A 23,068-nucleotide genomic window follows, 5' to 3' on the forward strand; every position below is an offset into this window, starting at 1 on the left:
TGTTGGTCTTTTAAGCCAGCTTCCCTCGTAGTTCATTTTAAACGGAATTGGCTTTGAATCACAATTAATGAAGCAACATTAGCGATTGAATGTTGAATGAATACTTGGACTTGCTTTACAGCAGGGGTGGGCAAACTACGGCCCGGGGGCCACATGCGGCCCGCCAAGTGTTTCAATATGGCCCGCCTGTTTTTTCCAAAGTATTTCATTTAAACTCAACACATAACCTGGCATCGTGGCTTGGGCCAACTTTTTGATGGTTGAGGTAGCTGCTTTATCAATTTTGTTATTTGATGTGGTCTGTTGTTTACAAAATGCTCCTGGAAAAAGTAACACAAGCACAAAAATAAAAATAATGACAATAATAATAATAATAAGAATGTTGTTAATAATAATAATATTACTATTATATTCATATTGTTGTTAATAATATTAATATAATAATAGTCATAATATTATTGTTATTATTAACAATAATAATAATAAAATATAATGATAATAACATTACTATAACTAATAATAACAAATCTAATATAATACATATATATAAAATAGTAATAATGAAGACAATAATAATAATAAAAATAATAATACATTTAATTTCCAACACACTTTACATCAAATAAATGATTTCAACGTGCACATATAGCAGATTGCATGACACTTTTACATGTAAAACATGCGTAAAAATAGGACTGTTGCATGTAAAATACTATATAGTCTGCCCCCCCCCGCCCCCTGTCAATTTTGTTAAATCAATGCGGCCCGCGAGTCAAAAAGTTTGCCCACCCCTGCTTTACAGGATGTAAAGTACAAAAACATTCATAACAGCATCCCCTGGTGGAAAAAAACTGCCCTTGTGTGTTTTGTTTTTTAACCCCATTGTTTGGTAACAGGTACTTACATAGTATTGTACTGAAAATAATACACTTTAGAGTTTTAATGAAATACTTGAAGGTTATGTGTATTCACACTATATATGGAACCCAAAACAACAAAGAGTAAGCCAAATAAAAGCATATCTAGTCTCTCTATTCAACCCCTGAGCCCTTCAATCTATGAAAAATCCAACATGGAAGACAAATTGTGTTTATGTGCTCCGTGGTAAACATCTGTGGAGGTATTCTAAGGGATTATCCTTGAGATGCAGGAGGCAGATGGGAAGAGCGGTTACTCTGCTGTCGCTGGACCAATGGCAGGGAGGGGTTGCCCTTAATACCGCCCCTCCTATTTATGGCCATTGGCCAATCGGCCTGTCCTCCAAACGGTCTCGACCCCCCCAAAATCTAATCCAATCTTGCTAAAGATGAATGGGGAGTTAACTAATCCTGTCCAGGGGACCAGTAATAACCTATTTTCACCATGAAAAACCTGCACAGTGTCCATGCACCTATACTGGATTTATCGGGCTAACTTTTGATAATTTTTCTTATGACGACTGTAGTTATTTAACGTCATTTAACCTGCACAAATCTTGACACATTTAGTCTTTTTCACCGATTCTTCGGGCTCACACACAGGCCTCCACACATGCGCACTTCTGCAAGTATTTCAAAGTGCAGGGTCAAACTGCAGATCAATCCCCCCCCCTCCACTCCACTCCACTCCACTCCGCCGGCTGGTGCTGCTCTGTGCACCCACTGCACACAATGTAACAATTCCAAACATTGCATCTACATTTGAATTCCTATGTGTTATACTAATGGCATTACTAGAATGGGATGTATATTCTTATGTGTTATACTAAAGACATTACTACAATGGGATGTATATTCCTATGTGTTATACTAAAGACATTACTAGAATGGGTTATAGCTGTCAGAATGCAATCCTACGTAAACACTCATCCATAGCAGTGTCATTAGAATACATGATCATATTAAAAGCCATTAGGTGTAACGTCATCCCATCACTGTACATGCACCTGTACAGATACAATACAGTGGAGGAAACGGTGTAAATGAATCCCCAATGGTACACATTTCACAATATAAATCACACACTCGGCCACAGATGGAGGCATCCAGCTTTCTGTTGCAATTAAAACAACCTCATGAAAATGGCTTCCCTGTTTTGGAAAATGTAACGACCTAATATCGAGTGTTAAGCGCGCTCTGTCTACCAATCAGAAGAAAAAAAAACATCTACAGTGCAGATGGTGAACAAAATACAACAGGACATTAATATAATGTTGATTTTATATCCAAGTTTCGGACGAATTTGTTTTTGACCCGAGGCGCAATAAGAATTGTGCAACGGCACCAGTTTACCTAAATAGGAAGATGCTGATAGCAATAAGGGTTACATGACATTGAGTGACAATGTTGTTACTGAATAAAGTACAGTGACAAATGAAGGTGTTTGTGCAGTAAATTATGTTTGAGCCACTAGTGCAATCCCTCAATCGCACAAATCGGATTCCAAAACAGCGCGTTAGCTAGCCGATTGTTAGCATCCAAGCTAAATCCATAAGTCGGTTAGCTGGAAGAGGACGGTAAAAAAACAACAACGTTTTAACTGGGCTAGATGGGTACTATGGCTGCGTCTCCATTCCCTGACTAGTATGTGCGGCCACGAAGCTGAAGTGGCGGTTAGCCTGCTAACCTCAGCGCCATCCATGTAGTGGAGAAGCTAGCTACACAAAACGCACAGCTTGCCTTCCGCCGACGTGCACTTCCCCCACTCTCCCTCCAGCCGGCTAGCCGCAGCGTTAGTCCGGTACATAAAATGAAGCGACCATCAGCATTACGGGAAGCAGTGTGGCTCTTTGGATTTTGCTGATGTATGAAGAGACAATATTATTTCCGTAAGGTCAGTTGCTGCAATTGTGACTTTTCTCAACTTTCCGTGTCAGGCATCAATAGAGACACACTAACCCTGACCTTAGACCGGGTAATGTAGGCTCTGCTATCCGTAGCATTTAGCTGTTAGCTTCTAGCAGATGACGCTGTCTATTTGCTGGAGAACTAGCCATGTTATCTGAGCGCAAACTTCTGGTTGAATAATGTGATGTGGTAACGCACTACAGGATATGTAACTTGGAGTTATCATGTGTCATTTCCTGAAATGAATGCAGTTATGCATGAGAGTGGACGTAGTTTGTATAGTTATACTCTTCGGGACACTTAGCTGCTACGTCACCATAGGTAGTTGGTAGATTTCCCGTTTCAGTCAGTCGCAACGGACATGGACCGGGCTATTTGCTGGATGGAGTACTAACCACTGAAATCGGTGTTTACATTGAGTAATGATGCTATGATTGATATTAGTGAACTGTAAAAATATTTTTTTGGCATGGCAACAAAATGCAGATGTTATTTGGTCATTTTATCAAAAAGGACAGCATATAAAATGACATTAAAAGTTAATTTCCTAGTACTTTCAGTGTCAGTGTATAGCTAACCGGTACGCTCCTTGGCCATCAAGTCATCACTACGAAATACATTTTTAGAAATTATTTTGCTGATTAATGGCTGTAACTATATTGTTCACCTGTAAATACGACGTGTGCCATTGTTACCGAGAAGTGTGCTCAGACTGTCATATTTATTTCGAAGCCTATTTTTTGTTATAGCTCCTGCCTCAATGTGCCCATCCGCCTAATGTACTCTTCTTGTTTTCGATAAACATAATTTGCAATGGCTTATGTTGCCTTTTTTGTATTTGGTTAGTTTCTAACGCTGTTACTCAAATCATCACAATTTAGTTTTATAAACACATGACGGACTTCCTCATCTGATAAGCTTGGTAGATGTTGCTATCAAAATGTAATCTTATATGCAGGAAAAAATGTGAAAGGCATAGATAGGTTCCTCACTCCTCACACATGATTGTTCGGTTCAATTCCGAATAAAAGATTGTTTTGAAACTTGCTGACCACCCGATTTAAGTTACAGAATTAGTTCTGTCACACACTTCACGTCGTTATTGGTATGGCTACGCTGTAGAGTTCGTTTATTTTGCGAGACTGGGAGATTAACAATCATACGAGCGCGCATTAGGGAAGCTGCCATGTTATCATGCATGGAAATGGAGCTGCGTACAAAGTCGCTTGCTAGTCTTCAGGTGCATGAAGCCGACGACGGCACAGTCGCTGGCTAACACGATCCAGGACGACCCCATGTTGTATGTTATGTCGCCGTAACAATGGCGAGGAGATAGATCCCCGCATAGTTTGATTTATTGTACTTCGTTAGCGGCATGAGGCTCAGGTCGGAACTGAAGTTTGTTCGACTCATGTTCCAGACGGCAACAACACTGCTGCAACAGGAAATTTTCAGCACGGAAGTTGTTTTCTTTGTGTATCCTTAATTATTGTTACTTTTAAAAATACATACGAGATGCCCCGTTGGTTATTGCTTTGTGTCTTTTGCTCAAGACGTTTCTCCGGTTTGGATTATGTGTTGTTTGGTGAATAAACACGTTATGCGTTAATTCCGGTGTGTCAGCTTTCTGTAACACTCGCGCTATTTTCATCATTGCAAGGAGGCAGGGTGGTTTACTGTAGTAGTCGGTGACTACAAGACGAATAACTTGCATTTGGATCAACCTCGATGTATCGTGTGAGTTTTTAAACGAGTAGCATGGTGAGTGCAGAGTGACAGCGTTTTTTGTTATTTCACACAGTTAACATTTAATACGTATTGTACCTGTTATCGTTAAGATCTGCATGCTTGCTAGCTTCCCATCTCTATGGAAAGCCTTGTAATGTGTCATATGCTGTATACAGGTATTTGCAGTGCCCATTATTCATTAACACATGATTGTTATTTTAGTAAAATGTTTAGTAAAATGCATGTAAGACCATTAACCTAGTTATGAGACATTTCTGTTTTGAAAATGCAGATCTCTGTCAAGGAGATCAGAATCAGCTTGGGGGATGGACGAGCAGAAATCAAACTGCGAAGAGAGCGAGTCTGAGCCAACAGGTAATCGTTGAATGTTCTGACGAATAATAATATTTCACACAAGCTTGTGTAATACCGTAGTAGATGCACTGTGAAATAAAGTTTCCTTACCTCCTGCTTTGTTTTCATAAATAAAGCTCACAAGAGTTTGACTTATTTTTCAGCTGATGATAAAGCTTCTGCTCCACAACGCGTCTCCTCTGATGGAGAGTCCCAAGCTGTTCTTGCTGCCGAGGATGTCTCTGGTGCTACTACAGCCTCTTCAAGCACACCTATGTAAGTTCCTTGTGCTGACCTGCCAGCATGTCAGATTTTTTTCTTACATGGTACACGTTTGGACCCTGAAATGTGCTGCTCTTAGTTGTGCATTTTGTTGCATTTTGCTGGTTTCAGTTTTTCTCGTTCAGCCGGCTTGAGCATAGCCTGGCATGTACAGCCCCCCCCCCCAAATCTTTGCACCCCTACTTGACACAAAACATTTTTAATAGCTTTACAATTATAGCTTTACATGCAGAAAACAGTTGCACATAAATGATAAATAAACAAGTAACGTTACTTTTTAGATTGGTTGAAGACCTGTGTCGACAAAGACAGCAGTGACGAGCAGCTAGGCAGGAGAGATGGCACCTTCATACTTTGCTACAATTTATTACTTTATTCAATAGTGTTTCTCACCTTCTTTACAAAAGGGCTGCCACTTGCAACCTTTTTTTTAGCTCAATTGTAGGTCATTTAGCATTGGTAATCAAAAAGAATTCATAGACTTGCATTGTAAAAAATTTGTTAAAATTTAGTAAACACAGTTGGATTCACACAGTGTGTAAATAACAGGACAAGATGCCAACATTTTTGGTGTAAACTGAACAAGGATATACGCTAACCAAGGTTGTACTCTTTGGTTGATGTTGTCCAAATAGAGCCAGTGCGAGGGCTTGTGCTCTTTGCAACTGTGTGGAGCGCAGCCTTCATGGACAACGGGAACTGAGACATTTTCGGCCAACTTCAGAACGACCAGCTCTCCAGCCATCATCGTTTCCTCTTCCCCAGCCTGGAAATGATGACTTGTCTTCCATTGGATTTTTGGACATCCCCTGTGTGGCATCACTCTTTGATGACTCAGGTTAAAAACCCAACATTACTAAATATTATTCAATATTTATTACGTAGAAGATACATGGCACAGGTGTAGCATTTCATTTTACGTGGAGGTTTGACAAGTGGTCTTGCAATAAACAGGGGGTTGTTGGGTTCATCACTGGTGTGCGGTGTGGTCGGAGGGAGTGAAACAAATGGATGACGACGAGTTGGAGAATGTGGATAAGGCTGTTATCTCAGGGACGCAGCGGGTAAGTGCACAGTCAAAGGAAAATATTGGCATTAAAAAGGATTATTTCACTAATATGACTTGTTGATATTCAACATTGGTTTGTTGCAGCTTTGTGAATACTGCAAAAGGCTGGGTGCAACCATTCGTTGTCATACTGTGGGCTGTTCAACGTTTTACCACTTTCCTTGCGCGGCAGCCAGTGGATCCTTCCAATCCATGAAGCAGTTGGCCCTTCTTTGTCCACAGCACATAGACAAGGCGGAAGAGCTGGGTAAGAAAAGCTAGTCTTCTCAGGATTCGTAACCTATTGCATAGTGCACGCAAAGGTCAGGGTAAACTTTATTATCCCCAAGGGGCCATTTGTTCTACAGCCAGCAGTATCGCATAGACAACAAACCAACAATAAATAAAACATTCCAAACACGACCACCACCGTTACAGTTATTCAGCAGAACATTTTCACAAGTGTTATCCACTTTAAAACTGCAAAACATGGTATAAAAATACATCCTCTGAGATTTTTTTTCTTTTACACATGGCCTCCACCTGAGACTCAAATGTTAGCCTGTGGTCCTGCACTGTTCCCAGATATTTGTACTATTGAACCACCTCAATAGCCTTCATCGCAGCCATGAACACAAATTACACTGGAGCATACGCTTCCTACTAACAACAGTTTACAAATCCGCATGTCCAAAAAGTAGTGGAAAGGAAGAAGTAAAGCTTATTAGTGTGTGTGTGTGTACAGTGCTAATGATGTGGATGAAGCATATGAACTCTTTCTAAATACTTATATGAACCTCTATGATAAGAACTGACCCTGGAGAGAAATGTCCAAGAAGCAAAAGAAAAATAATCAGCCTTGAACAGGTCATGTTGTGTTTGTTTTGTTTTTTTTACATTTCTATGATCATTATTTTATTATGGCTGTAAGAAAATCACCATCACATCACTGTACGGTTACATTACCATACAGTTCTTTATGTGTTAAAAAAATCATACCTGGAATATTGGGAGTGACTAAATATAATAGTAACAGATAGGGAGAGAGATGATTTAATAAGCTTTGTTTCTTCCTACTCTCTTTGGACATGTGGGAGTGTGAATTGATTTATGTGATGCACTGCATTGTAACCCGATGCATGTTCAAATAAAATGAAACCATTACCAATCCAACCCCTCATCCATTAGTGGGTGTGGTATTTAAGCCGCACCCACTAAACATACAGAGAAAAACAGATTTGTACATGTGTAAGCTGCACATGTCCACCACATGATGTAGCTCTTTGACAGAAGCCAATCATGAGCTATGGAGAAACTCTCCACAAGCTCGTCAACCCATTGGAAAACAGTCTGACTTAAAAAGAATGCTAAAATCATCAGACAGAAACGTAACACTCGAAAGGTACCTAAGAAATATACGAGTACCAATATCAGTTTTAACTTTAGAAAAAAAAATATTTTTACTTTTTCGCATATTGCATTTAGTCCCAGCAAAACATTACATTGGTTATTCCTGCCAGGGTGCTGCAATGCTGCCTCTGTCCACCAGAGGGAGCCAGAGTACCCAAGAGGGCGGGTGACATCATTGCAGCATCCCAGCAGGTGTAACCAATAAAATGCTTTGCTGAGACTAAATGCATTATGGGACAAAGTGAAAATACTTCCAAAAAATATTACATCCCTTAATGTTAAATCACATTTTTGTAGATAAAATACACTACAGCTACTGCCAGTACATTATGTTGCATTTACAACATCCACATTTTAGTTGAACCAAAACCAGCATGGACTCATTCTGTTTCAATTCCAAATCTATTCTTTGACTTTGACAGCCGGCGAAGAAGCTTGGTGTGCAGTGTGCGACTCAGTGGGAGAGCTCGCAGACTTGTTGTTCTGCACGGGTTGTGGTCTACATTATCATGCGGCCTGTTTAGAGATAGGGGCCACGCCCATTCAGCGAGCAGGATGGCAGTGCCCGGAGTGTAAAGTGTGCCAGACTTGCAGGTGAGTTCATGCCTATCAAATCAAATCAACTTTATCGATCTATCGGTGCACTGGACATTTATTAGCTGTTTCACAATGCAGTCGTCCCTTGTTTATAGCGGTTAATTGGTTCCAGACCCGAGCGCAATAAACCAATTTCCGCAAAAAAGGATTGACTGTTAAATGGGACCTTTTATGCTTTTTCAATGTCGCCTACTGACTTTTGAATTTCAGTATGTCTTGACCAATGATAGACCAGTCTACCATTCATGAGTTTCTGAAAAACTACAATAGAGCGAGGGCGCTATAATGGTACCGCAATATTGCAAAGGACGACTGTACTGTTATCTTGTATCACATGTTAATTGACTGACTTGTATTTATTTTGAGTAATCCTTGATGTTGTTGTTCCTCAGACAACCAGGTGAAGACTCTAAAATGTTAGTGTGTGATGCCTGTGATAAGGGCTACCACACCTTCTGTCTCCAGCCAGCCATGGATTCTCTCCCCTCAGATCCATGGAAATGCAGAGTATGTAGACAACTGGAAAGGAATTTCACTGTTAACGCTCTTGAGACTGCTTCTCCTCATGATTTCCAATATTGTATATGTTTGAATCATTCCAGAGGTGTCGTGTATGTATGGAGTGTGGGATCCGTGGTCTCGTGGTGCCAGGTTTGGCTCAGTGGTTTGACAACTATGCTGTGTGTGAGGCCTGCCAGTGTCAGCGCGGCTCGGTGTGTGCCGTCTGCAGGAAAGCTGCAAACCCATCTGTTGCTCTTCAGTGCTGCAGCCTATGCCACAGGTTAGATCAACGTGTGCACATACTTTGGGTTTCAGTCACGTTTGGCCTCATCACTCATTGTTTGTATGATCTTTTTCCGTGGTCTCAGGTGGGTGCATATTGAGTGTGCTTTACCAGGTGAGCTCCCAGAAGTCAAGAGCATATGCCTGCTATGTAAGAAGGATCATCATCAGCAGCAGGAGCGTCTCACTGAGGCGTACACAGCAGAGACACAAACCACAGAGACAGTTGATGAGACTGAAGGACGGATACAGTTGGTGGAGATGACAATCCAAACGGGCATGATGACAGAAGAGCAGGTGGATGTATCCGAGGCGACACAAGGCCAGGGAGGGACATCAGAGATGGCTTTGGCAGAAGAGGCTGAAGAAGCAACACCCATGGACCTAGGTAAAGAAAAACACCAGCAATAGAATATTTGTCAACATTTAGTTTTGGTACAACATAATACAAGTAGTTGTCACTTCAGGTGCGGAGACAACAAATGTAGGTGACAAAACCTCGGAGGAGCTGAAGATGGACAAAGAATGCACTTCAGAGGGGCCTAATGCTTTCTTTGAGTCTCCAGGTAAGAGCAGAATATTTGCACATGGACACAAAGCATGCCATACTAATGGCAGATTTGTATGTGATTAAAGTAATAACATGCATTCCTTCATCCTAGATGGAGAGTGCTCAGCAGAACAAGGTGCCTCTTGTCTACCTGGTGATGATAGGAGAGCCGGAAAGCCAGTCAGCCAGGTGATCCAAGCGGACTCTCTCCAGGATTCCATTGCTGAGAGACGTTCTCAAATTCCTAAAGTAGAAGCCGTGCAGGAGGGCCTTGAAAATATGGTGGTTAAACCTGCATCAGCAGAGTTGTTAAATTCCGTTTCCCAACCATTCAGTAAGATTCTGGCAAAGTTCTCACATTCTCAAGCATCTGTGGTGAAACAAAAGCATGCAGCGCTCTCTGATGAGCAGGACACACGGTCATGCCAGGAGCTCCAGTCATCATTTCATCTTTCTTTGTCACCTGTCACTCAAAAAGAGTGCTTCACTGCCAACTTGGAGGAGAGGCTGCTTCCTCACTCTGAAGAGGAGGATGATGAAGACGACGACGAGCAAATGAAAGAAGAAGGGCATGATTTGGAGATAAAGCAGGAGCAACACGAGCATCAGATTAAGTCGGAGTCACTGCTGGATGAGTTGTCCAACATGAGCCATGGAGATGAGAGTAGCAGTGGCTTCTTGGGCTCTCCTGGAGAACCGGATCATCAACTCTCCATGGACCTTGGCCTTCACTCCACCGGCCGCTCTCATGTGGACAACATGCTCACGGAAACCGATGACTCGCTTCCCTTTGAACCCTTCCGAAGTGACGGAGAGAAGGTGAAACGCAGAGGATCCCCTGGCCGCTCACGGGTAAAACAGGTCGGAGCTCGCTTTTTAAACATTTCTGTTTCAATTTATTGATATTGTCACAATTGGACGGAATCATCCTGACTGCACTTCTGTCTTGCAGGGGCGAAGCAATAGTTTCCCCGGGAAGCGTCGACCTCGAGGAGGCGGTGGAGGGAGAGGGCGTGGTGGGAGGTCCCGCCTCAAAGCCATGGCCTCTTGCATCGATGCTTTCTTGGTGAGCCAAACTCTGCATACCATATTCAGAGTTCATTATACGGCACAGCGACAAGAATGTAACCATTTTTTTCCGTGTTCTTTGTCCTCAGCTAAGCATGACCACAGACTCTGGAATAAGTAAGGAGGAGGAGGATGAGGAGGATGACACTATGCAGAACACAGTCGTTCTTTTCTCAAACACTGATAAATTTGTTCTGCTCCAGGTATAACCATTTTATTTCAATTTAAGCCTGTGAATTATGGCATATTCTATTCGATTCAACATTTTCTTTCTCCCTTTCATATGTGTTTAGGATATGTGTGTGGTGTGTGGCAGTTTTGGAAAGGGTGCCGAGGGACAGTTATTAGCTTGTGCGCAGTGTGCCCAGTGTTACCATCCTTACTGCGTGAACAGCAAGGTAAGTACGACATTACCAGGGATGTCCCGATATTTATGTTGGATAAAGGGTCGATAAATTTGAGTAACGGATAATGTCGGCCTGCATCTAAAATCACTGTTATTGGCGCTCTGATAAAGCAGTCGATTCCCGACCTGGCTGCAGCTGCCTGGATAGGCAAACAGGTCAAGCCTTAACCGGCCATTGTTCGCATATACTTTTGTCAATCTTTTTTTATTTATTATTTTTGTGACGCTACTCCTTCGTCTTCTAAGATTTCTTTCAATGTCCAATGTCCATATTTCTCAATTAGACAAGCCATTTCAACACCTTCAGGACATTCAAGCTACCTGTTTTTCAGATGACAAAAGTCTCATTTTCGGTAAAACTGTATGAATCGGTTTCTTCTAGGACATTTCTTAGCTGATTCAAAGTTGTATTGGGACACCCCCGAAACATTTCCATTGTCATCCTCCTAAACAAAGTAATTAATCAGTCTAAATAAACCCTACATTACATTTTCTGCAGATCACAAAGACGATGCTCCGCAAGGGCTGGCGCTGTTTGGAATGCATCGTGTGTGAAGTCTGTGGAAAGGCTTCAGACCCCTCCCGCCTGCTGCTGTGTGATGACTGTGATGTCAGCTATCACACCTACTGCTTGGACCCGCCCCTGCACACAGTACCCAAGGGTGGTTGGAAATGCAAATGGTAAAGAAGACTAAAGCTGTGAAAGCTTTGTTCACACTTGTAAATTTGAATAGAGTCAAAGCAAATGTTGAAATTTGCAATTTATGTAAAGAATTCATCAGACCTTGTATATAGTATATAGTATTCAGAGGCCCAACCCTCATTTATGGGTGTTTGCAGCAAGAGAAGAAATGTTTACATCATCCACTTTGACACATAGATTCCTTTTAATTTGAGTTGTATATGTCTGTTTCTACTTATTTCTAGGTGTGTGTGCTGTGTACAGTGTGGCTCCAACTCCCCAGGTTTCCACTGTGAGTGGCAGAACAACTACACTCACTGTGGCCCCTGTGCCAGCCTCGTCACTTGTCCAGTATGCCGTGAGAACTTCATGGAGGAGGAGCTGCTCCTGCAGTGTCAGCACTGTGATCGGTGGGTGCTGATCACGACAACCACACGTCTCAAAAGTCCTCACCAAAAATTCATCATTTATTAGGCGCTACCTAATAGGGGTGTTACAAGATCACCTGAGTAAAATGTTTCAAAATGTCTCATTCAGAATGAAAATGTTTTGTGGGCACTCTGCCTGGGAAAATAATTAAGTAATCACACACTAAATGAAAATAAACTCCATTATTTTGTTGATTGTATAGCCCAGGGGTCGGCAACCTTTACTATGAAAAGAGCCATTTCACCCACTTGCCCACTAAAGAAAAATAGCCTGGAGCCGCAAAACGTTGTATGTTTAAAACAACATTGGAGGGAAAAAAAAAAGACGAGTTGGAGTACTCTTGCTAGTACTGGAGATAAACTTTTGTTTTTAAATGAGCTCTAATTTATTTTTTAGAATCGTCAAATAACTCATTAATAATAATTAATAACTCAAATAACTCAAAAGTATTACTCATTTCCCTTCATGTTAACCTGTCAGAGAGAACTGGATAGTATCCTGTCTGCTCATTCAGTCACCAGTCAGAACTCAGTCAGGATGCATTCATGGTCTCACACAAAGTTGGATTTTTGTAAACTCATAACAAAGACGTGCATTTTCACCACACGGGTGCTAAAAAATATTCAAGCATTGCAAAGGGAGCCGCAACAAAGAGGCTGGAGAGCCACATGCGGCTCTGGAGCCGCGGGTTGCTGACCCCTGGTATAGCCCAATCGTACCTATCCAGGTCACACTGTCACCTCCCACATGGGCAGAGAACTGCAGAGTCACCAGTTGGGCTAATGCTGGCCTTCTTGGGGCCTTTATGTAGGCCTCCAAAACCAATACTCAAATTATGCAGACACCCACTGAGTATTGCGTAATGTGTTTTCCACTTTTGTGCAATGAACCGTGACAACATGACATCTCATTAGCTGAACTACCCAAGTTAACAAGAAATCCACAAGGTATAATTACAAGTAGAAATATGCGTACATTTCTACCTCATTTTCTATTAACTGTCGGTATATGTTCCTTATAAGCAAAGCTAAAATTAGTTCTCTTCGTCCCAATCTTGTGTCTTGTCTGTTCTCCTGAACTGAATGTCTCACGACACCCCTCGTCACAAGTGCTGTTTTGCAGGGCAAAAGGAGAAAAAAATGAAATGTACTCTAACCAAATCAATTTTTCCCCATAGGAAATACTGCAAACCTAATTTGCCTGTTTCGGGCACCCAAAAATATTAACAAAAATATGTATTTAAAGTTATATAGTTACAGTAAAACATGCAAAAAACTATTTCAAACTAAAACAATATGCACACAAATGACGAATGACAGGGATTAATGAAAATGTAACATCACTTTTACCTTGCTACGAGTTATTCCTTGAATTCAGTTGGACAGTGGTGCCTTAGTTAATGTCATTAATCCGTACCAGAAGGTCCAACTCAAACCGAAACAGACTCTAACCAAGGCAAATGGGGAAATGATTTGTATGAGTTCCTATTACTGTCATGTAACACTATGTATTTGTGTGTGTAAAGATGGGTCCATGCTGTCTGTGAGAGTTTATACACCGAGGATGAAGTGGAACAAGCGTCCGATGAAGGCTTTGCGTGTACATCCTGCAGCCCATATGTTCCCAAACCTGTTGGTGAGTCAGAACCATATATAAATGAAAAATGTATGTGTGAAAATAGAAGCTCAATACATAATTTCTTGTTGTATTTTCTACCTTTTTCTTCATTATAGTCGAGTCGGCCATTATGGCTTCAATAAAGATCAAGGAGCCAGGTTAGTAGAATTTGCTTATTCCTTTTTTGTTTCATCGCTGATGCATTCAGCAATAAATTTTCTTCATCTATAATTTCCAATGCAATGCAACAGAGCCTCAGTTCTACCGGTTAGAGGGTGTGTGGCTGACCGAGTCGGGAATGTCCCTGCTTCGAACCATATCCATGTCTCCCCTTCTCAAGCGACGTCAGCGCCGCTCCCGTCTTGGCACCTTGTGCTGCGATGGAATGGATGTGAGGGAGGAAGGAGAAGGGGAAGAGGGAAAAGGTTGACACATTTTCTGCTCTTTCGTAGACTATGGAACAGCCATATTTGTGTTCTCATTCAATGTGCTCTCATTGATCCAGTCTGCGGGGAGTCCATGGATTGTGACACGAAGATGGAGAACTCTGGGAGCCCCGACAGAGAAGGCGGTGTTGACGGAGGGGCTGATGGCGTGGCTGAATGCGAGGGTCTCAAAGGGGGGGCAGAGGATATAGAAGATGGTAAAAAAAGAAAACGTAAACCTTACAGACCCGGTAAGCACACATGATTTAAAAATAGTTCTTTGTCATACATTTGTAAGCTATTTGTGTATAAAGTATGGACAAATTCCACTAGGAATTGGAGGCTTCATGGTGCGACAACGAAAGTGTCACACACGATTGAAAAAAGAATTTTTTGCCCAACTTGCTGGAGAAACGACATTAGATGGACAGCCTATAGAGAGAACCATCGAAGAAGGTCAGTGGCAAGAATGTTTCAGTGTGCTATACCTTGTCTTTTGCCAGAGCAAATTAACTGTTTGTTAACTCATTCAATCTAAGCCATAAACAACGATGCTACAACATCAACAACAAGAATTAGTTGTTTTACATATATACCACCATGAACTGTTAACCATTTTGGTAGCGAAAGACGCCATTATCTAATGTATTATTGCAAAAAAAAATAAAAAAATGAGGACAAGGTTGTCCGAGTCGTAGTGCAAACATGCAAGTTCTGTAAAATATAAGGGGTCTTACTTTGGTTTATAAAATCCATGACCTCCTTATCCAACTTGATTTTAACTTGTGAATATGATTTGTTTTTTACATGTAAATAGGACCTCATCCTGACACCGATAACATCATGGATCCTAAACCATTGGAGGGTGAAGAACAGGCCAAGAAGCGTCGGGGACGGAAAAAGAGCAAACTTGAGGACATGTTTCCAGCATATCTTCAGGTTTGTTCATCTCTCTCTATGCCCCCTTACTTAACGTTCGGGATGACCCCCGCTTTAATCACACGATCATTGCTTTTGTTTGAAGCCAACTAGTTAGCAACCAATTTATTTATTCTAAATTTAAGAAAGGGATTCAAACGGAGTGGGGAAGAAGGACAAGTAAGAAGCCACAAACTTACCACATCCACACCAAATGGGAGGATAACTTATTTTCACAATGTTGAATATCAGATCTGGTAAATTTGGCCAGTATCGGACCGATACCGAGTAAACAGACCGATCATCAAAGTTATTGTTCAAATAATCAATAACTTATCTCTCGTGCAGGAAGCTTTCTTCGGAAAGACACTTATAGACTTGAGCAAGAAGGCTGTAATGACACTCCCCGGACAGAGACAAGCCGCTTGCCTTCTTCGACCCTCATTACCAGCACCATCAAGTGTCAAAATGACTTCTCCGGAGAGTAAGGACCACTTGAACTCGACAAACGAGACTTTTGACTGTGTTGACGGGGTTAACAAATCTTGTCCATAACGTCCGTACTTCTTTTTCACTCACTAGCTGAGGCCAAGGATCATATGATGGATCATCTCAAGCAAGAGGGGCGTCAGGCCCCCAATCCTCAGGGAGACTGTACAGGTTTGTACCTGGACTCTGGAACTAATTTAGTGCTTTTGTTTGAAGGTAATTAACAGCAAATTTGTAAATATTTATGTCTTTTTTTTCAGCAGTCTTTGCACCATCCTCATCACTGAAGGACCAAGGGTCAACTGATCCTCATGACTCTGATGCAGAAAAAAGTGAAGGTAATTTATGCAGAACTATTGTGGACAAAAAAAAGAAGTCAAATGAGGTGTTAACGTGTTTCACATCTCATCTTTGCTTGTCAGGTCTTCCACAAGGGGTAGAGAATCAGGACTCTGAGCTGTTCTTCAGGAAGGTTCTGGGAGTCTCAGAAGGCTCCACCTTGGAGGGTATGAAGCCCATCTCTGAGGGTAATAAGGGAGAATTCAATTGTAGCACTCTGCCACAAAGAGCTCTCCTCTCAGGTGTGTAGAATGGGATGTCTGTGGTAGATTATTATTGTTATGAAGGATGTACGTTTGTGTGGGGATTTCAATTTGTAAATGTCCTGCAGGATCTCTGCCTTCAGCTGGAGTTATGGATGCTTTCCCTGGCCTTTCACAGTCACCATTCTTTGACATGCGGTAGGAAGTCATACATTTCTTTTTTTTAGCAGTGAATTTATCTATCTCAATTCTGATGCCATTTTACTGAAGGACACAGAGGCATGCAAATGTATTTATTTTTATTGTAAGCCTTTTATACTGTATCATCTTCAGGGAAAAAGGAGGGCTGTTTAGTCCAAATGGGGGTGAGGAGAGCCCATGGGCAACTCCTTCCACCCCAGTGACTCCTTCCTCCCCACCAACCCCCACCGAGGCAGAAGGTGATGGGCTGTCTTACAACCAGCGCAGTCTCCAGCGATGGGAGAAAGACGAGGAGCTGGGAGAGCTATCAACCATTTCTCCAGTGCTTTATGCCAACACCAACTTTCCTACTCTAAAACAGGACTACCCAGGTGAGTGTGGACGGCTACTATTAGTAATGGACTTCCGTTATATGTTATATGTTATGTTTCATTTTTTTCCTCTCTTCCAGACTGGGCAAGTCGCTGTAAGCAAATCATGAAGATTTGGAGAAAAGTGTCAGCAGCTGACAAAGTTCCTTATCTGGTATGTTGTTTGATTTTACCACCAATATATTTCAATTTAATTGTGTTATTTTCTTATTGGCTTATTATTCTAGTCCAAAGCAATCAGAGCAAAATATATTATTTTGTGGCCTGATATGTGAGTTGTGCCATAAGGAGTATTGTATCAGCCGTCAAGAAAAACTAAAAGTCATTGGAACAGACAAAAAATTGAAATACATTTTCTATAAAAATAATTGAATGATGTAATTTCTCTCAAAAGCAAAAAGCAAAAGACAACAGAGCAGCTCAGAGGATCAATAAGGCACAAAAGGTGAGTTTTATATTCTAATGGTAAAATAAAGATGATCATATCGCCAATCGTTGTTCTTCTGACTTTTGTTTTCTCCTCTCATAGCAGGCAGAGAGTCAGGTGTGTAGGCCAGTTAAGACGGAGCCAGTGCGGATTAAAGGGGAAAGACCCAGTTTACACCTCCAGATTCCAGCACCTTCTGGATCTACGTCCATCTCGTCTCAGCCAAGTTCAGCAGAGAGCCCATATCCCTTCCCCCCAGATTCAGGCTCTTCCTCTGTCTTTTTCTCAGATGTTATTGCAAAAAACCCTAGATCAGCTGAAATCCATACAGACCCTTTTGCCAAACTCCCTCCCCAGTCACCTCGTTCTCACTCCCACCCGCCAACTCCTTTAACCTATGCTGGGGCTAGCCCCATACAGGCCTCCTCCTCAGGTTATTCTGCTTCCGGCCCACAGGGTCCTCCTCAGGGACGGCCAGCTAGTCTTGGCCCCTTTGACATGCAACTAGGCACCTCTGGAACCTCCAGACGGGCTCAGCAGGTTGACCCCTACTTCAGATCCCAGTTACAGCAGCAACAAGGTCATTTATCACAATCTGAGCAATGTTCTCAAGAGTCCCTTACGCCTCTACAAAGTCCTCATTCCAGAAGTGCTGGAAGTGGTGGAGAGTCAACCATGTTCTCACCATCCCATAGCATACATTATGGGGACGGTCAAAGAACTCAGCAAGGCATGGGGCAGACGGAATACGGCTCATCCCCTTCACCATCCACAATGGCCTCTTCACCTGCAGGCCAGTACAGGGCTGATATGAGCGCACCATCCCCACGCTCCGCTACTGTTGGAAGGCCTGACCTTGCCACTGGCTCTCCTGCTGGGATGCTGGAGTCTGGTGATGGATTTTTTAAGGCACCCATGATGCCACGATTGTACCAAGGGGAAGGCGGTGCACTTCATCATGGAGCCTCCCCGAGCCATCCCTCAGAAAGTTACAGGCAGTCTCCGTCTCACTCTTTCACTGATGCCCACGCTCAGTCTCCAGGAACTCTCAAGTTGCAGTCAGGTGATAGTTGTCCTCTTGGACCCCAGAAAAACCCTCAACAGGAATTGTGCCCAAGAGTTCCCTCCAGCCCACAATCCCAGGGCAGCTGTCAGTCCCCCCACACTCCGGGTGGACTCTCCAATGATGCATACTCTGCCCAGTCTCCTCTGACCCCGCGTTTCCAGTCCCCAGATCACTGTTCCCAGCCACCATCAAGGCCACAATCTCGAGACCCTTTCACAACTATCCACAAACAACCTCGCCCATCATCCGCTGCACCAGATGGAACTACAAGTGTCAAAAGCTCACCTAATCCACACCAGCCACCTCCGCCACATTCCAACAATAGCTCCATGGGGGATCTTGTTACTTGCAAACCCTTAGCACCATTCAGTGCTGGCACAGGAACGATTCCGATACCCCAACAGCAGGGTCAAAATACACCAGGTCAGCCACAGCAAACCCAGCAGACTCCTGGTGCGGACAGCTACGGCTCCAGACCTATTCCTCCTCCTGGATCTCAGGACCTGGCAGCTGTGCGCCCTCAAGATGCATCTCTTCAGACATCATCGCCAGGTACTCAAGAAATGCCTGATGTGTCAGCAGCTCAAGATCCAGCACTAGTGGGCCTTAGTCCCTCTGAACTGGAGAAGCACAGACAGGTAAAAAGTGTTTCCAGTGGAATCATATTTTTATGTAGGGATGCTCCGATCGATCGCGATTTCAGTGAGAAATCATTTGATCAAGTTGGGGATTTTTTATTAGTTATTTTGGGGGGCTTCCTCGCAGTCAGGGGCCCATGGAATTGTCCTGACTTTTTCCCTTTGATATCCTGCATCGCTCTAATCATAAATAATTGGAAACATGCTTTATTATTAATCCATGTGATCGGTATCGGCCGTTGTCACTCAGCATTGGCGTCCGCAGCATAAAACCCTGATCGGAGCATCCCTATTTCTATGTACATTGAATTGTTTTCTTAATTCATGCAACTTGTTTTGTTTAGCGTCAGCGGTTAAGGGAATTTCTAATCAGACAACAAATGCAGCGGAACACCATTCGGCAAGAAAAAGAGGCAGCTGCTGCCGCTGCTGGCAATGTATCCCCTGCATGGCCAGGAGGAGAGAGAGGTGCATTTCAACAAGACAAGACCCACAGAGCACCGCCACCCTATCCACAGGTATATTGCCGCATGTCATACGTGATATGATTTGATGCATGAGGCAAAACATGATCATTTTCTGCTTTGTTCCAGATCAGTCATTGTTTCAGTATTGTTTAAATTATGTTATTCTGTTTCATGTCAAATGTAACTGAAGTAAAGCGGCCCTCGAAATTGACAAAAACCAAGTTGATATAAAGAAATTCTGCATATAATTTTGTGCGCTTCCATTAGGATCGTGTTGCTCCTCCAACTGTGGGAACTCAGGCCTCAATAGGGAAGATGCCCATCAATGCCAGCGGAATGGGGGACAAACTAATTAGGCCACCATCTGCAGGAACCCCTGCCATCATGGACCCGAGTACACCAAGGTATGCACGCAAGCTATCATGTCAGCAGTTATAATTGGTAAAAGGTTTCTATGTTTTTCAGTGGTTGTTGCTGTGTTTATTTGAATATTCGTCTTGTAAGAAAAACAAATCATTATACCTCGTAACTGGAATTTGTTTTCCATCTGTTCGCCAGGCCACCAGGGCCTCCCAGGCCGCAGGGCATGTTTCCCCACCCACCTTTCCCTCCCCAGTGGCAGGGGCAAGCTGCAGGACCCAGGAGATTTCCCCACCCTGGCATGGAGGCTATGGCCATAAAGCACAATGTCAACTCCGCTGTAAATGTCCAGAGTATGGAAGGCATTCGTAAACCTCACACCATGATGCCATCACATGGAGGGGAAAACGTCCAACCAATAGCCCAAGTACCCCCACCGCAGTTCATTGAATTAAGACACAACTCGCAGAGGCTCCCACTTAGACCTCACTTTATACCTCGTGGACCCCAGTCCAGACAGCGCCTCTTTGTCCCTCAAGAGATACCAGCACCTTATGTTCAGCAGCATCCAATCGTGTCAGCTGATGGTATTCAATCAGACGGGGGCATCGACCCGCAGTTGGGGTTACAGCAGAGTGAACTGTCAGCTTTATTACCTCAACAGCAGCAGCCTCAGGCAGGAGGTTCAACTTCCAACACCTCTGCTTCCGGGCATCGTCAGCTTTCACAATCAAGCCTCGTCCCACAACCCCAAACTGCTATGGTAGAACACAATGAGGACCTACCGGAGCCTGATCTTGAAGCCCTCGGGGATGCCCCCGGGGATGGCGGTGTGGAAGATGAGGATTTAGGTCTCGACTTGGATCCGGACAAAGGAGATGATGAACTGGGAAACCTGGACAACCTGGAAACCAACGACCCACATTTAGATGACTTGCTTAATAGTGATGAATTTGACCTTTTGGCTTACACTGACCCTGAACTAGACCAAGGAGACCCCAAGGATGGCTTTTCAGACCAGCTGCGCTTGGTGGAAGCTGAAAGTGAAACCCCTTCATCCTCCTCTTGCTCTGCACTTGTCAAAGTGGAAGAGAAATCCAAGGTGGAATCTGAGCAGATGCTGTCAGCTTCTCCTAGCAGGTCTGCTACCCAACTGCAACCCTCCTCTGACACAGTTGGCAACTCCAAGATAAAAGTAGAACCAGGAAGTCTCACTCCTCAGCTCCAGTCAGTCCAGACTGCTGTAAAAGATGAGATGGTAGAGGCTGTATCTCTGCTTCTTGGGGGACCCGCATCTTCCTCTATGCCATCCCAGCAAGAAAACCAGCCAGCTTCCATCAGCTCTGTTAGACTAGGGGGGCTTTCATACCCGCTGCAAGGCCAGGATGATCCTTTGCCTTTTCCGACAGCTGCTACTCATGCAGATATTAGTGATGATCCGCTTGGGTTGCCCGATGTTGGAGGACAGCACGCCGCTGCCGTTGATTTAGCAAAGGTAGAGAGCTCATTGGATGGTGAGCTGCCTCTCTTAATACAAGATCTGCTTGAACATGAGAAGAAGGAGCAGCAGAAGCAGGAACAGCTGAACTCCCTTCACCAGGGAGGCATGCCACCACATTTCCCTTGCATTCCAAATCAACAGTCAAACCCACATGTTCTGCCACAACACCACCGCCCACCACCCCAAGCAATAATGGCCCAGGCGGGAATGGTGTCCCGTGCTCAACACATGCTGCCACAGCAGAGGATTTTGGAACCAGGAATGGTGCCACCACCTCACATGACCATGCCCCAGCAGCAGCAGGCCGGGGTGAGGATGGGGCAGCCAGGAATGCATGCAGGTCTCAGTCATCCACAGCAGCAACCTGCGGTCAAACAGTCACCCCTGTCCAATAATTTCTTCCCAGACAAAGGTAACCGCTACGGCTGTCATCTGTAGTTCAGTTATAATAGCGTTCTCTTCACAACACATCAACAAATGTCTTGTTACTTTTGCAGATTTGGACAAATTTGCTACTGAGGACATAATGGATCCTATTGCCAAGGCAAAGATGGTGGCACTTAAGGGTATCAAGAGAGTTTTGGCTCAGGACCCCATGGTTGTTCCCTCTGGTATCAGCAGGTACTGTTACTTTGTCTGTGGAACATTTTGTATCCATCCGTCTTCTGGTTGTGTACTGTTGTTTTTAATACAGTCATGGAAAAAATTATTAGACCACTTTGTTTCTTCAGTTTCTTGTTCATTTTAACAACTAAAGGCACAGTTGTTTGGACCAAAATAGCTCATAAAAGTTTTTTGGAAATACAATGTTATAGTTATTATAGAAGTTGCTAGATATCATCTTTTAAATTAAACTCTTTATTTAACTAGATCACTATTTAGTTATCATCATTATATCGGTCCCAATAAATGTACCTTTAGTATCAGACATTAAAGGGAAGAAACAAGGGTGGTACAATACATTTTTTGTAGGTTTAAAAAAATGAAGCTAAACTTGGTGTAATGTGCATTATTGGTTTATAGTGTATTGGTATTGTTGTAAAGTTAAACATCTTGCTTGCCTTTTAGGCAACAGGTTTCTCTGCTTGCTCAGAGGCTGTCATCTGCTCCGGGCACCGACCCGGGCCAAGTTTCATCTGGGCCTCCAAAAGTAAGCGCTTAGGATACATAGTTTATTCAGTGTCATTTTCTATGAATAATTCCATTTATTTTTGTGTTAAGGAGGGAGAAACCAGTGATCCCATCCAGTCAAGACCTAACCCGCCACAGTTTGTGCAAGGGATCATCAGTATGTCAAACAATAACAGAAATTCACTAGTTAATTTTGTAATTATACTGTGTACATATATAGATGACTAAGGTAATTGTCCTGTTACAGATGATTCCGAACAGCACCAGTATGAAGAATGGCTTCTTCACACGCAGCAGTTACTCCAAATGCAGTTGAAATTTCTGGAAGAACAAATTGGAGTTCATCGAAAGTCACGCAAGGCACTGTGTGCCAAACAGCGCACGGCAAAGAAAGCTGGCAGGGAGTTTGCTGAGGCAGATGCCGAGAAACTCAAGTTGGTCACGGAGGAACAGAGCAAAATTCAGAAACAGCTTGACCAGGTATGTAGGAGCCGAGCTTGGGGAGACCTTATCTGGCTTACAGTCACGCCCATATAAGGGGATCCGCTCCTGACGTCTTAAACTTTGGTATGGTTTAACATGTGAATACAACATTGTAACTATTTATAGGTCAGACAAGTGGAAAAAGTGCAATAGGCCCCCTTTAACTTTACCCTTTCATCACTTTATAAAACTTCCTAAAAATGTTATGATTGTGGAAATTCTGTTTTCCCACACATTAAAAACACCTTATGAAATCTATATCTGTTTTGT

General features: G+C 43.1%; 1 protein-coding gene across 1 annotated transcript in view; it reads left to right on the plus strand.

Annotated features, from left to right (window-relative positions):
- Positions 1 to 2,529: 2,529 nt before the first annotated feature.
- The window catches only part of LOC131136994 (histone-lysine N-methyltransferase 2D-like), a 31,659-nt gene continuing 11,120 nt past the window's right edge, over positions 2,530 to 23,068 (plus strand). Inside the window, exons 1-39 of the mRNA XM_058084412.1 lie at positions 2,530 to 2,806; positions 4,846 to 4,928; positions 5,072 to 5,183; positions 5,825 to 6,027; positions 6,144 to 6,253; positions 6,343 to 6,505; positions 8,070 to 8,241; positions 8,637 to 8,751; positions 8,847 to 9,025; positions 9,114 to 9,415; positions 9,495 to 9,593; positions 9,690 to 10,438; positions 10,530 to 10,643; positions 10,735 to 10,848; positions 10,939 to 11,043; positions 11,551 to 11,732; positions 11,979 to 12,143; positions 13,688 to 13,797; positions 13,896 to 13,937; positions 14,031 to 14,204; positions 14,285 to 14,455; positions 14,538 to 14,660; positions 15,022 to 15,143; positions 15,471 to 15,606; positions 15,705 to 15,782; positions 15,872 to 15,949; positions 16,034 to 16,192; positions 16,282 to 16,351; positions 16,487 to 16,725; positions 16,806 to 16,879; positions 17,120 to 17,170; positions 17,255 to 18,856; positions 19,201 to 19,374; positions 19,591 to 19,727; positions 19,882 to 21,596; positions 21,682 to 21,805; positions 22,253 to 22,334; positions 22,406 to 22,472; positions 22,563 to 22,795. Of these exons, the coding sequence (XP_057940395.1) occupies positions 2,781 to 2,806; positions 4,846 to 4,928; positions 5,072 to 5,183; positions 5,825 to 6,027; positions 6,144 to 6,253; positions 6,343 to 6,505; positions 8,070 to 8,241; positions 8,637 to 8,751; positions 8,847 to 9,025; positions 9,114 to 9,415; positions 9,495 to 9,593; positions 9,690 to 10,438; positions 10,530 to 10,643; positions 10,735 to 10,848; positions 10,939 to 11,043; positions 11,551 to 11,732; positions 11,979 to 12,143; positions 13,688 to 13,797; positions 13,896 to 13,937; positions 14,031 to 14,204; positions 14,285 to 14,455; positions 14,538 to 14,660; positions 15,022 to 15,143; positions 15,471 to 15,606; positions 15,705 to 15,782; positions 15,872 to 15,949; positions 16,034 to 16,192; positions 16,282 to 16,351; positions 16,487 to 16,725; positions 16,806 to 16,879; positions 17,120 to 17,170; positions 17,255 to 18,856; positions 19,201 to 19,374; positions 19,591 to 19,727; positions 19,882 to 21,596; positions 21,682 to 21,805; positions 22,253 to 22,334; positions 22,406 to 22,472; positions 22,563 to 22,795 (8,754 nt within the window). The 5' untranslated portion in view covers positions 2,530 to 2,780. The remainder of the gene's footprint in view (positions 2,807 to 4,845; positions 4,929 to 5,071; positions 5,184 to 5,824; positions 6,028 to 6,143; positions 6,254 to 6,342; positions 6,506 to 8,069; positions 8,242 to 8,636; positions 8,752 to 8,846; positions 9,026 to 9,113; positions 9,416 to 9,494; positions 9,594 to 9,689; positions 10,439 to 10,529; positions 10,644 to 10,734; positions 10,849 to 10,938; positions 11,044 to 11,550; positions 11,733 to 11,978; positions 12,144 to 13,687; positions 13,798 to 13,895; positions 13,938 to 14,030; positions 14,205 to 14,284; positions 14,456 to 14,537; positions 14,661 to 15,021; positions 15,144 to 15,470; positions 15,607 to 15,704; positions 15,783 to 15,871; positions 15,950 to 16,033; positions 16,193 to 16,281; positions 16,352 to 16,486; positions 16,726 to 16,805; positions 16,880 to 17,119; positions 17,171 to 17,254; positions 18,857 to 19,200; positions 19,375 to 19,590; positions 19,728 to 19,881; positions 21,597 to 21,681; positions 21,806 to 22,252; positions 22,335 to 22,405; positions 22,473 to 22,562; positions 22,796 to 23,068) is intronic.

The sequence above is a fragment of the Doryrhamphus excisus genome, chromosome 10 (assembly GCF_030265055.1).
Source record: "Doryrhamphus excisus isolate RoL2022-K1 chromosome 10, RoL_Dexc_1.0, whole genome shotgun sequence".
Taxonomy (NCBI): Eukaryota; Metazoa; Chordata; class Actinopteri; order Syngnathiformes; family Syngnathidae; genus Doryrhamphus; species Doryrhamphus excisus.